Here is a 14,698-nt window from a genome sequence, read left to right on the forward strand (position 1 = left end):
GTGAATTTCATCTCCCGAAACCGTCCGTCTTTTAAGCCATCGGCCGTGGGGCGGCATCCTTAAACGGACATTTAAATTCAAGAAATCAAACGAATCGTGATACATCAAAGTGGGCGACCGGTTCTGTGTATAAGGGCCACACGGGGAGAGTTTTTTTTTCTCCTTTTGCTCTTTACCACCGAAACAAACACTTCAATCTAATTACTTCTGCTTAACATGGCTAAATGTTGGCTGTTACTTACTATGGCCGCTCTTCTTTCCGTTCGATTTACTTTTGTTTTTCCTCGGGTAGAGATGGATCTTGCTCTGTCCGCATCCCATCCTGTGGCACGCTTATCTAAACACCGGGACACACTCACACGCGCACGCGTGGAAATGCACGTGCACCAACACTTAGACTTTGCAGACGCTGGTTATGATCGCACGGGCCAGTTTACCGCCCATCGGGGAGAGCACTTTCAGCCGTGCGGACTGGATTCACATCACATAGCACCATTGCATGTAGCACCAACGAGACTGCAATACAATCAACCCCGCATTCGTCACATTCATTCAGTAAGATAAGTAGGAACACGCTGGAGAAGATAAGGAAACCCGAATTAACTTCATTGTAGAACACTTTTCGAACACCAGAAAACCATTGAGAATGACTTTTTTTTCACTTTTGCACACGTTTATATCTGTTATTTTTTTTAAACAAACTATCAATTCCACTCTATAGATGGCGCCACAAGGGTATTATTGCACCGAGTTGATTCGTATGTTATCAATTTTTACCGAAATCGATATTTTGATGTGAAAATTCTATTCGGCCTGATCGGGAATGCTGATATCCTGTAAAGAAAATAAAAATGTAAAACAAAATTAGTAACGATTTGTTTACGCAACACACAAATTTGAAAAATCAATAAAAACGCCTAAAAGTATGCAATTTCACTCATCAGATCATCAATAGACTCCACATCATCAGACCGCATAGAAATAACGCACAAATGTGTTCGAATACGCTCTCTTCCTTACAATGCACCACAGTTCTAAATGCAATCAACAATATAATTTGCTCAGTGTCAGCAGGCCAGCAAAATGTGGCCATCGTATAAATAAATCCGACACAAAAACCCCAGCTATTAGAGTTTGTGTGTGCGTGTGTGTGTGTGTGCCGTTTCCCGGATGCAACCAACTTACACATCGACAGCCAGTGATCGAAAAAGAGGAAAATTATAAGCTAATGGAGTAATGGATCGTGGATCAATTTCCACACTCACCCATCCACTGCTTGCCTTCCGCCTTCTCTCAGCCAGCCATTCGCTTCCTTCCGTCCCGCGTCCCAACAACGAAAAAAGGATAAACCAAACCTTTTAACAGCCCTGGTTGGGGGGGCGGGGTAACAGTGTGAACGTCAGAACGTTCGCCCGTGGAACATGCAGCAGCTGACGAGAGCGCGTCCGGTATATGCAAAAGCCCTGGAGCCTGTTTGCGTAAGCATTTTTATGCTCGCTTTCCCATCACAAACTGGGTCCCCGTGATGAGCGCAATGCTGCGCCATCGTGCTTGCACTCGGGGGAAATTATTGTCCAGCTGTATCGTACCCATGCACTGCCCGTGGAGCGAATGTGTCTTCTCTCTCCCCCCCTTTCTCCCGGCAACTCGTACACGTTGCCGTGCCGTTCCTGCTATACCCATGTTAGTAGCTCCGGGTTCCCATTTCCGGACTCCCTCAAAATGATCTGTTCATTTCACCTAATGCAATCTGCTGCTGCAATAAACTCATCACACACCACAACCGAACCGGACCCGGAGCCGGTCCCGCCTCACAGGCGAATGAAATTCTCACCAGCGCGCTTGTTCCTTCCTGTTCTGGTTGGTACACGGGGCGGGCAAATAGCAGCGCGCACCGTCATACCGTCAAATGCCGAACGTGCGTTGCCCGGAAAATTAATTAATCATTTCGTTGCGATAATTTAATTGAATTTTCTGTCCTCCCAGCGCCGGCAGTGATTGATGGCAGCCAGCGTGAGGTAAATGACGGGGTGAAAATAAAAGTATGTAAGCGAGAGTGGCGCGGAAAAGAGGTTGGCAGATCTTTTATGGAAATGCCGAGATGGAAACAAACGCACAATCGCTTTTTCGAATGGCCCAAGGCTTGATGTGTATGCGACACCCTGAAAACCAATAACAGACGGTCACATTGATTGTGTCTTGAGAGGGCGATTTAATACACATTGCATTAGTACCATAGTATCCTAAAACGTGACAGAATAATTGATATTGGCTCTAAACATTTGCATATTAAAAAATAGGCAATCTGGTAGACTTAAAAAATATTTTTCAAACAAAAATACAGATGCAACTCACAGAAAATAAAACATGTTTAATAACGTACAGTAAAAAAATAATCAAACTTTTAATTGTGTACGTATTTAATTTATAAACCTTGGAAAAGGCCTCCATTGTGGGGGCTCCACACTTAATTTTACTTGATGGACTATACCGGATTTTGGAGATGACAGGACAACGCAAGCGCTTTTCACAACAAGCGCAACACATGACATTTCAACGACCTTAGAAGACACCACAACCGCAGCAGGTATAGTACAATGCAAGCACATGATATCACAATCGCAGCGCAGCTTACAACAAAACTCGAACGACGGTAGAAGTGAATTCGATCCGAGGAGTTTAAACGCACTCGGGGAAGGATTTTGATTTTTTTTTGACAACCAAACGATGTTTGCTTTGATCCGAAGAAATATTTATTGCATTTAGCGAATTAAATATTCTTTATTGCATAAAAAAAAGGAAATATTACCAAAAATCATTGTCTGGCTATGAAAATCCATCCTAGGACACGTTTATACTCCTCTGATCGTACTTTACTTCTACCGTCATATTGGTGTTGTGATAAGCAGCGCTGCCATTGTGATATCATGTGCTTGCATTATACTAAGACTGATGGAATTGTGGTGTCTTCTAAGTCATGTTGAAATGTCATGTGCTGAGCATGTGGGGATAGGCGCTTGCGTTGTTCTGTCACCTAAAAAAAGGAATTCTTCAGGATTTTTTAAAAGTTTTCTAGGGTTTCAGGGAGGTTTAACACCCGGAGCAAAGTTTTTCCATTGTTTACCGAACTTCATTTCACTCTCTCTTTCTGACATCTGACAGTTCTGTGTCAAGGTTACTTCATGTAAAATTTGCATAAGATATATGTAGATTGTTTTCTTTGCGAAGATTGCTCATTTTAAAACGTTTACAAGTGAAAAATGTTAAATGTAAAATACATAAAAAATCCTTAGCAAATAGAAAAGTTTTATAATCAGTATTTCTTCAACTTCCAAGCGCATCAACTTTGATGGAGACGCATGGTACTTCACAAATTCAGTTTTTCTTGCCGGATGGCAACAGTAATACGTTTTCCTTGCTAATCCACTTTAATTTATCCCATCATTCCACGCAAACACTATCAATTATTTTACAACACCTAACATTACTTCTTTTCCCCCAGGGCAGCGGAGAAGTGAAAAGAATGCGGCAACGTTGGTCGATTCAAATAGATTAAATTCTCTCTGTTTCTCTCTTTAACTCTCATCCTTCCTGCTTTCTTTTTCCTCGTTTCAAAAAGGTTTCTTTGGCAACCGTTCTTTTAATCAATGTGTGCAAACTATTCACTTACACTTCATTGCACTCGCAGCGGCAACAGAAAGATCGTTAAGCTCCACCAGCGATGAAGCGAGCTTGGAAAGGGAGGGAGTGAGGGGAGACAGGGAGGCAATTGCGTAAAAATGACCCCACCAGTAACCGGGTACTAATAATTTCAGCTTAGCGCGTGACACTCGCCAATGGATACATAATTTATCATTCCCACGATAAACGAGCCGTGCCGAGATTGTGGGCGCTTTTTTTCTCTCACCACTCCCCCCGCCGGGCGGAGACACTAGAGTGGAGCTTGGGGAGGTAGCGCAAGACTCAGAAAGGGGAAAAAAATCCGGGAGCGGTGTGTTGGGAAGAAGAGTAGCTCAAAAGCAACGATAAGGTGTAAAAAAGAGCTTTCTTCATCCCTCGGACTGAGCCGACACGAAAGCAACACAATCCACGCCATGTCCACAACCATCGCCAGGAGGGTGGGTGGGTTGGTTAGGTGGATGGGGGGTGGTTTTGTGGAATGCTCTTTTCTGAGTAATTCTTTCCCTGCCCATGTTTTCCACACGCGGTGTGTGGCGGAGCGCACGTGTCTCCCCTTTCCTACCTTTGGAGTAGGGGTGACCGCACGCAACAGAAAACGGACTATTCCCAGTGGACTCCACAAGCTCTGGGATGATAAGAAGTTATAGCTGCCTCGGGAGTGGTGGCCCGGATTAAAAAAAGCCTTTCATGCTAGGCTTTTTAACGTAAAAGGAACTAAAAATAATACCCACAGTTGTCGCTTCTTCTGTATCGGGAATGAAAACTTGTACCTACCTTGCCTTTGTTTGTGCCCTTGTTTGTGTGTGTGTGTTTGTGTGCCGTGGATGATGACGATAGAAAAGCATTTTTCATCATATTTCCATTTTCATTCCGTGGGCGGGTTTGCACAGCAAGATGGCAGGACATTGGTTTTCCAGTGTCATTAAGGCTCGGTTGGAAACAAAAACCCGAACAGTAAAAAAGACAAAAAAAAACAACAACAGCCCCGAATGGGTTCACCGTTTGGCAAATCGGGCTTCAGTTTCTTTCTCAATTGGCAAAGTTCGTTCGTGGAATGTAACTGTAACTACAATATCAGAAGCAGAGCAAATCACGCAAAATGGTTGCTCGGGCTGGGAAAATACCGCAGACCACAGCATGTACGGAGAGGGAGAAAGCGGCAAAGGTCAACGAACCATCGGCAGAATGTGTGGGCGACGGTAGCGCAAAAAAAAACAGTTCCTTCCCTTCGGAACAAATTTGCCCTTCCAACAACATCACAGAAGAACGCGGATTGGATGAAGGCAGCATGGCCACGGAAGTGCACGGGAACGGAAGCGGTACGGCGGAAAACAGAACATTCTTTAAATATTTATCATCTCCAACGATGACGTGTGCTGTACACATCAGTCAATGGCGCATCGTGCATCCTTCCAAACGGGGTTCCCTTCCACGTTAGACGAGCAAGAATTCTAACGAATCTGTGTTGGAGCTCCATGTGTGTGCGTACATTCCGGTTTTTCTCTACGGTTTAACACGCGCTCAATCATGGTGCCACGGTTTAGATGCATCCGTGGTACCGTCAAACATCAACAGTCAGGGGTGAAAAATGCATGCAGTAATATAAGCAAGGCAAAAAGTAACACATTTCAGTTGAACCGCACACAACCAAAAAGGGTGGAACAAAACCTCCAGAATGCTGGTAAAAATTCTCTATGTGTAAGAATGTAGGATGCTATCAACACAAAAAAAAACCCAAGCCACATACTTTTTGATAGTGTTTCCGGGAAAATGTGCATACGCTTGTTACACGAGCGAGAACGAGAAAGCGAGAAAGAGCATGATAAACTAATAAAATCATTAAAATCCAATTTTGTTATGCGAATAGCATAACTTTAGGCGCTCGGTAAAGGAAACGTGCCTGGTTCGTTAGTAAAGTTATGCCCATAGTTACACAGTGCTTGTTTTACTTGTGTAAAGTTGCTACAGCCGGGTGTGGAGGCGTCGCTTTTGCAAAAACAAAAAAACATCCAGGAATTTGGCTTCCTGGCATGGAGAACAAGCACTCCAACAGAGTTCCGGTGAATTTTTTAAAATGTTTCCCGTGTGGGCCCTTCTCTTGTTGGGTGATTTATTTGTATTGCTAGAAAATAATCGTTCAACTTCAATGTCTGGAGTATCGGAGGACACGAAGGATTCTCATTTTGTTTAATAATATGAGAAAAGTATTCCGTAGTACTCCGAAACACCATTTTCATCAGCAGTAGGGGATGGTAGATAAAGATGGACACCCTAAGATCAATTAAAAATATCTTTTAAACTATTAATGCAGTAGTCATGAGCAATGTACAAACCTTGTTTTACATCCATACTGTATCAGATAATTAATAACATCCATAGAACTTTTTCATCGACGTCAAGATTTTCAACGCCTGACACCTGATATGGGTTAGATGGACACAATGAAGAGTAAGACGAACACTTCTAGAAAAGGTTTGAAGTTCAAGAAGCTAGTAAAGTTGTAAAAATATGCATTGCTTTACGTGTTCTTCACTTCTCCTCTCCACTTAAAACACCTATCGCGACGAACGAAGCTGGGACTATATAGAACTTATATAGCTCCAGCACTAACAACTCTAAAACTGACGAGAGGAAGATGCTTAGAAGGATTTTTGGCCCAGTTTGTGTGCGGAAGGACAATGGGGGAGCCGCTACAATGACGAGGTGTACGACGAACTCACTGTGGTACAGAGGATTAGGCTCGCCAGGCTCCGGTGGGCTCGTCACGTCATGAGAATGACACCGGACGACCCACCCCGTAAAGTCCTTTTAGGTCGTCCACATGGACAGAGGAGGCTTGGAAAGGCCCAAACTGAGATGGAGTTCGCCAGAAAGGCCGGGATTATGGATTGGCAGACGACGGCGCTCAACCGTGAGCGGTCTAGAGGACTCCTGCAGTAGGCCAAGGCCAGTTTATTAAATAAATTGTTTATTATAAAAAAAAATCATCAAAACTAAGCCTTTCTAAGCCAAGTTATGCACCAGATTTTGAACTTCAATGACCAACATCCCATAGAACCTCTTCTTTAAAGTCCAAAATGTGTTGTTCTGGTGCCTCATCAGCATCATGCGAGGAACAGCATACTCTAGAACTGCTGATTTCACCGGTGTTCCATTCAGACTTCAATGCCTATTTCAGCTGCCGAGTGTTCCATTCTTTCCAATTGCTGTTGCGAGCGTAATTTGTTGGCTGCTATTAACCAACAATCGATAACAACAACTCTTCTGTGTCCGGCTTTCGTCGTTTGGGGTAACGCAGCCAAGCCATTTGCCATTTGGCCAAAAGCGTGGGTTTTCAATCCCACGAGCCCAACATCCCAGTGGAAAAGCTAATGCAATAGCTAATACCCTGTTGAGCTGTTGATACCCGTAGTAACGAAATTACATCCCCTAGCGTGTTCACAAATGATAATTCTCAAATGTGTTGTTACACGTTCAGTTTTGATGCTGCATCATTGAAATATTTCATGCAATTATTTATCCCATAATTGCAAAAGGTGTCCATCTTTCGCGCCGCGCCCGTAATTGATCCACACCACTCACTTCTGGCCAGATTTTCCCTCGACATTGATGGAGAAACCAACACGGTTTAACTGAACCAGCACTGATAAAAGGCACGCTCCCGGCGTTTGTTTGATGTGGAACCGGACTGTGAGTGCTTTAATGATATGTTCGGGAAATCATTCACCATTTTTGCTGCGGTTTCAACCACCACATGGAAGGCATAGGTGGCGGTGTTGTCGGTCGGTGGCCTCACAGGCGATTGTGCAAAAATAAAAAAAAAAACACACATTTTTGCGCGTTTTCTTTTCCTACTCCGTCCTGCTAATGCTTAGACACACACATACACACACAGACGTACGTGAAATCTAACACAAACCACCCGGTTTTAAACAAACAACCCATTAACGGAAGCATTTGAAGGGTGGTGGTGGCGTTTTTTCCCTTCTTATTCCGTACAAACATACCCTGGGCGGACATGCGTCGAGTGTTGAGTGTCTCGGCCGCTTCGAAATTGAGTGCAAAGTGCTCACACAAACCCCTATTACCACTACCAACACACGGCTCCTCTTTGCCACCCTTCGCAGCTGCGGGTCGGTTATGAGCCAATGGCCATCTTTCGTCGGAAAATGTAGATCACGACCAGCAACAAAACGCCCGGGATGATGGGCCGAGTTGAATCAATAAACGCGCGCCATGTGGGGGGGTGTGTATATGGGGGTGGGGGGAGGTGGAGGGTTAGGTGGTAAACTCGTGCACCACTCGTGCACGAGGTTATGGTGCACGCACGGTGCACTTCCTTCCTCACTCTAGCACACCGTCCCCCCCTGGCCGCCCGTACCGCGCACCAGATTCCGCACGATTGGTTGGACGGTCGACGGTGAGGAGCTATTTTTAGTGCACTAGGTATAATTAGATTTTGTACCGACTCGCTATGACATACGACCACCGTGCGCGAGCGAACGGGGGCAACACGGCCTACTTTCTGGCCGTGCAAACCTGTGCGGCTGTAGGTCACGGATTGGGGCAGATGGACACAGCGCCGATAAGGGGTGGGCGTACCGGGTGGCTCCCGGGGTTGGGAGGGGCGGATACAGATCTGTCAAAAAACGGAAGGACGAGAGTTGACGTACGAGCGGGAATGTGGGTTCGTGTGGTCGAACAACGGGCCGGTTTTGCTGGAGGGCATCAATTGTACAGAACCAGCAAATCGATTCACTCTTGACAAAATGCAAAACTCTGGTTTAGAGTTTAGATTTAGGTTTTAGATACTGTAGGGAATTCCAGGCAATTTCACAACATTAAGAATTTTACCCTTACTTGGTGGACAATTTCCAACTAGGTGCTAGAAGTTCTAGATAGAAATCATTAACTTTAGGCCAACTAGAGTTTGATCGACTTCATTTGCTTAAAAATAGCCTAAAGTTATGCAATACGTATTTCAAAATTCAACGAATAATGGCCGGAATCATACTCTAAGCCAGTTTTTTTGTATGCGTTTTGACGTTTCCAGGCTTATAAGCTTTCAGCCCCCCATACAAATGACAAGCCAAGTTAAGTCTAGGAAAAAAGGATTAGATTGGTTTCTTAATTAAAGCTTCGATCAGCTGCTCGACAAATATCAGAACAATCCATTTTGCTGACAGATCGGAACCAGGTTAGGTCATGTTTCTCATATGCTACAAATGTAAACAAACATTTTTAACGAAAACAACTATAAAATAATCTTTTTAAAAATTAGTTATGTATTGTTTGGGATGAGTTGAATTTAAAGTAAAATTTCTGAACTTTATTAGATTTTTCTCAAGTTATAATTGCACAAAAATGATCCCTTACGTTATTCTTTATGTCAAAATGCTATGTTCTTTACAAATCTGGACAGAATTATTATTTGACAGACACTGGCAGAAAGCTTAAGTTTGTTAACTTATTGTATGATCTGCCCCAATTCTATTGTATGATCTGCCCCAATTCTATAATTCTGTGTGGAAATATGATCCTTGTAAATAACAGTACATTTAAGAAATTTATTCACAATCACATAATCACAGTAATAATTAAGTAAGTTTAGAGGATTAGTTAAGCATTTCTTTGCATAGACGGAAAGGAATTGGGCCTTGACATTTTTGTGTGACAAGTGGTATTTTCGAACCTTTCTCAACAATTCCATGTTTTGTCCGAAAACAACACGTTGCCCCATGGTTCGTCATCAACTATTTCTAGGGCCTTTATCTGTCGTTGAGGTGATGATATAGCAAGCTCCCCTACAGTACACCTCCATTACCGGAGTTCGAATCGACCCAAATGAAGCAGATGCAGCGCTAAGGGTGGTGGATCGCACAGGGAAATGGAAACGTTTTCCCGTAGGGCACGATAGACACGCAATCGTAGCAAGGTGCCCCCCCCCCCCCCCACCTGCACGACAATAGCAAACGGAGCAGTAACATCGAGCGACGGGCAATCCTCTTTCAGGACTATCTGCAGTGATTACGAGACACACACAAGGGCTGCAACAACAACACTAGTGACAAAGAATCACACGAACAAGAGAAGACACCCGGGTGTCAAAGTGTGGTAAGCGTGGGGAAGTAGCAATGGGAAAATAGAAAGTAGCATCGTAAGCGAAGAAGCGACGGAAGACAAATGAAGGACCATTTTCTCCGTCACATGTTGCTTAGAACCGGCATCTTTGCCGGGGACAATCGCGCACAGCTTTCGGAGAAAAAGCCCACCAACCACCTAACCCCCTCCGGGGGTTGGATGAGGTTTCAAACACTTCTGGCATGTGCTCTTGTGCCGTTTCCTCCACCGCCCCATTTCCAACCACTTGCCAATGATTCATTTAGCAGCACAGTGACGAGCACAACGACGACGAGGGTCAAAAGCTCTTCAGGGCATGTGCCGGGCGATGGCGGCAGGCGGCAGAGTTGGAAAGTGTTGCGATAAATAATAAACATCCTTGAGCTTCTGCTGACGTCCGTTAGTGTATGTGTGTGTGAGTGTGTGTGTGTGTGGGAAGGTGCGAAGCAAGCACACCCTTCGGAAAAGGCCACCCCTAGATATTGAGCGACCGGCTGAGTGTTTTCTTCTATTTTTGGGAACCCATAATAAGGAAACTCCCCGATGACGGGAAGATTACTTCTCCGGGGGCAAAGGAAAGTGGGCTTTTATATTCACCATCGCTCCGTGCAATTGTCCCTTGATCTGCGCTTGTTACGCGAAAAAATAGAGCGCTGTAAGGGACACTGCCCCGCATCACCGAGCTTTGCGAATTGAACGTTTCGAAGCAGTTGACATTTCGTTAGAGAAGGGTCACTGGAACAATAGTGGGCTATCTCCTTTTTTCGTGCTATCTTACACTGACATTACTGTCACTCACCCAAGTAGGTTAACGGCGCAATAGAAAAGTGGCTATCGCTGTATCGCAATCGATGCGAACGCGATTTTCAGGCCATACATATTCGTGTCAAGGTGGCAGAATTTTGGAACAAAGCATTACAGGTGCATAGGAGAAAAACACGCGAGTATTCTATTGTGTTCAAACTGGTATTTCATATTTGCCATTGATTACATCATTCCGAATAGAACGCGAGTTGGCTTTGTTGATAAACGCCTGAAAGTATGCAATCACTAAATTTTTAATCACTTTTTACAGACTTTGTGGCCCTTGTCAATCAGCAACCTGGACAGGAAGGAGTCTCCAGGGGTTTCGTCTGGTACAGGGTGATGCTTAATAAATTGCATACTTTTAGGCGAATTTAACCTTCTTACAGTCCAGTGAAAAGCCGTCAAAGCTAGTAATGCACTTGAATCAACACGCAATCAAAATGGAAACAAAAAATGCTTTAAAATTGAGAGAAAGAGGATCGAAATTCATGATCAATGGAGTGAAATTTTGTCAATACCACATAATTTTCTATTTATCACAGGTTTGACAGGTGTCACAAATATTGAGTGACACATTTAGACGACAAAACCCACCGGAATCCCTGATCGGCAGGTGAGCCCATTTACCAAACATACAAAAAATATCCATTGCGTCTCCCACTTGCAATCAGTTATGCAGATGATCGAGTTATTCTAATTTGTCCTTCCTGCAGCCTCTTTCATGGGCACCCCCCAACGTGTGCAAACACACCGACATCCGACTGCAGAGACCTGGATCATCTTGAGGCAAGATTTATTGAACCAGTACGCGCCCATCATTTACCCATCGGCGATCTCCTTACGGTTGAAAGCTTCTCTCACGCAGCACACAGCAGCGCCCTCCTGACCGTTCCACAAGTAACGGATGGTTCATTCGCACACCAAAACGAGAATAACCTATCCCACCCTTCCCGAAGGCAAATGGTGGCATTGCAGAGGGAAATCCAATAACTTAATTAGAGCGTATATGGCCGGTGTGTTGAGGATGCGAAAACTCTTCATGCCCTCATTCGCAGATCCGCACCCCCGAGGTTCTACTGCGCCCCATGTGTGTTTGGCCACCGAAAAAAAGAAAGAAAACGGAAGCCATCTCTTCGATGCTCCTTTTAGTGCTTTTCCCGTCCACCACACGACGGTCAATCGGCTGGCGGTCGGACTGTGATGGCGTTAGACGCAGTAAAAGCAGCAGAAACTCGACACTAAAAGACACAGCTGTGCTCCGGAGTGTCAACGGTATAGCGTTACAGCTATAATTCAATTATGCATGCAGAGCACTGCCAAGGTTGCGCAGTGGTTTTGGGGAGGTGCGTCCGGGTAGATACGATACGAAAAAGGGTTGAACTGGCATTAAGACCGAAATGAGGAGATTTGCATATTCTAACCCCCACAAACAGGCACACATCGCTCACACACACACACATCCATATCTTCCATAGGACTCTTTTCCATGTGGGAGGCGATATCCTGGGCCGGGTTGCTGCACATGGAGTGTCGGAGTTTTCGCGAAATTTAAGCCAAGCGCATTCGATCCCGAAGCAAATCCGGTTCGGTTCGCAAACTGCAGTTCGGTGTCACCGAGTTATTTGCACACAGTGACCACGCCACTCCCGAACCCATGAGGCACTCCCCTCCCCGAAGGAGTAGTTCGGTGGAGCAGTCGTAAAGAGGATAAAAATATAGATTTGATTTTATCCTGGTGACCTCCACCACGCTGGGTACGGGGCTTAGACATGTTGACCGGCGTACGGCAAGAGCTATGTGCATATGGGGGAATATATGCACACCGCAAATTGGATTCCGGTGTGATACATAATATCGGAGGAAAAGCCTTTCATTAGGTCCCTCACAGCGTACTCTTCGGCACCGGCCCTATCGAGGGCTTTGGGGCCATCATATCTGCACGTTCGGTATTAAATGTCGAATAGGAGACTACACCACCGATGCACTGACAGGAGCCCTCGAGATTCGTTACCTTGTGTCTCTCGCCCGTTCGATCTCGAGGGAGCGACACTTAAAACCACACGGTGACAACAACAGGCTTCTAATCATTATTTTTATGATGTTGTTCGAATGTTGAATGTGGCAGTTCTAAAACAAGCTCTGGAGAACCTTTTCGCATGCTAAGAGATTCCAAGAAATTGGAGCTCTCAATTCTGGATAAGAAGTAGCACATTCATTGCTGCAACGTTTAACCTTTGAGTTCTTCAGAGGAATTCTACAAAACTTCAACAAGAACCGATTAATCCACACACCCATGTGCCGTATTAGTCAGTATTGGGTTCTCGTGTGCAAACTTTGGATGGCAATTGATTCGACTGATTGAACGCGTATGCGCTGCAGAGGGATTCTATTGATTTACTGCTGTTTACCTGACAATTCCCCCAATTGCTAAGCCATAAAACACCTCTGGTGACTAAGAATAAATCCAAAAAGGTTTCTTCAACTTCGTGCCAGACCCAGTGCGAAACCCTCACGGGTACACACGGCCCGTTGTCAATGGATTAAACATTCAAACAGACCCCCTGCCCCAAAAAAGGGGGAACACCGCCAGACATTCGCGGACGATCCCGTGACGCTTGAGAGGCGCCTTAGCAGACGGTTGAATGTTTTGCGTATCGAAAAAATAGGTGAAATCCCTTCAAATCTTCCCGCCAGCTTATCGGTTCCGACGGTTCCATAACGGATTGGGTACCAGGCGGGCGCGGGGTTTGAGTGCTGTGTTCGGAGTGTATTCCACGCTGATAACGAACCACAAAACACCTTCGCCGAGTGACTTACCTAAACCGGATGAAGGTTAGTCGAACGTGCCCATCGCTACGGTTTTACCGACCAAGTTCCAAGTATGCACCGATGCGGCGACTTTCACGCTGATTAGGAGTGACGAAGACACCTTCATCGAGCGACAGCTGCCAACACGATCGAACACTCAAAACACCGCACGCAGCACGTGTCTCCGTTGCTTATCACACGGATGGCAAGCACAGAAGCCAGAATGTTGATAACACTCGCACAGGGACAGACAGACAAGGGGGTGAGGGGGGGTTGAAAAGGTGGATAAAAATTCACACCAATTCACACCATTTCCAGAGACCACAAAACCCCCTGGTAACCGATGACACCCCATTCCAAGGGGTGGGGGGAGGTTGCCTAGGAAAGAAGTCGGGTGGGGGGTGTTTGCGTGGAAAGTGTACGACAGCCAACGCGTACACACACACACACAGTGAAGCGTTTTATCACAGCCAAACACGGCTGCTGACGTTACCAGCGTGGAAAATTCTCTTCACCAAGATGACGCGCAAGTAGGCGATGCGCCTGTGTGGGGGATTGGTTTATACGGTTCCGAGCAACTGACAGATTGTGGTTTTGCGGTTAAACTTGTGGCTACTCCGTTTTTTTTCTCCTCCCCTTGCATTCCGTACGGGAGTCGAATTCCTGGAATTGCTAGGAGAGCTCTGCACAATCTGCCAAGCAGCAAGCAGTTTCCCACCACGAAAAAAAAGGATGTCAAAGAAAGCAACGTGTCAAATGTTTGTAGCGGTCGAGAAATGGGAGTGTAACGCACTTGTGTGCGAGATACACACGGACTGTTGACTTTGATGCAGATTAGGATGCCTTCGAAGCTTGAAGAGCTTACGATAACGTTAAGCAACCGAAATTATCCAGTTGGTTTGGCACAACATCAACCGCCGATGAGAGCCGCTTTCCCGCCACATCCCGAGCTACTTCAACGTAGTAGCAGAACAACAACCGAAAAAAACACGAAAACGACGTGCCAACATGGCCCAAAACGATGAAGGCCACACTCCGCGCTAAGGGGGGGGGGGGGGGGTGCGTGGGCAGCATGTTCACAATATTTACACTTGGCTTGGCAAGGATTTTCAACCCCACGGCCCGAAATGAACACCCGCGTTCGGGGTTGACATTTTCCATACTTTTTCCGCCAAACCCTGTGCCGATTTTTTTTTTCAACCTCCGGTACCTTCAAAAACTACCTCCTTCACACTGACACACACACGCACGCATACAGTCACACTCTCCTGGGGTTGGGATT

At 45.4% G+C, this 14,698-nt stretch overlaps 1 protein-coding gene across 1 annotated transcript in view; it reads right to left on the reverse strand.

Moving 5' to 3' along the window:
- Window positions 1-321, reverse strand: part of LOC128715493 (putative cyclin-dependent serine/threonine-protein kinase DDB_G0272797/DDB_G0274007) — a 54,976-nt gene extending 54,655 nt beyond the window's left edge. The window contains exon 1 of the mRNA XM_053810398.1: window positions 243-321. Coding sequence (XP_053666373.1) covers window positions 243-321 — 79 coding nt within the window. The remainder of the gene's footprint in view (window positions 1-242) is intronic.
- Window positions 322-14,698: the final 14,377 nt, after the last annotated feature.

The sequence above is a fragment of the Anopheles marshallii genome, chromosome 3 (assembly GCF_943734725.1).
Source record: "Anopheles marshallii chromosome 3, idAnoMarsDA_429_01, whole genome shotgun sequence".
NCBI classification, from domain to species: domain Eukaryota; kingdom Metazoa; phylum Arthropoda; class Insecta; order Diptera; family Culicidae; genus Anopheles; species Anopheles marshallii.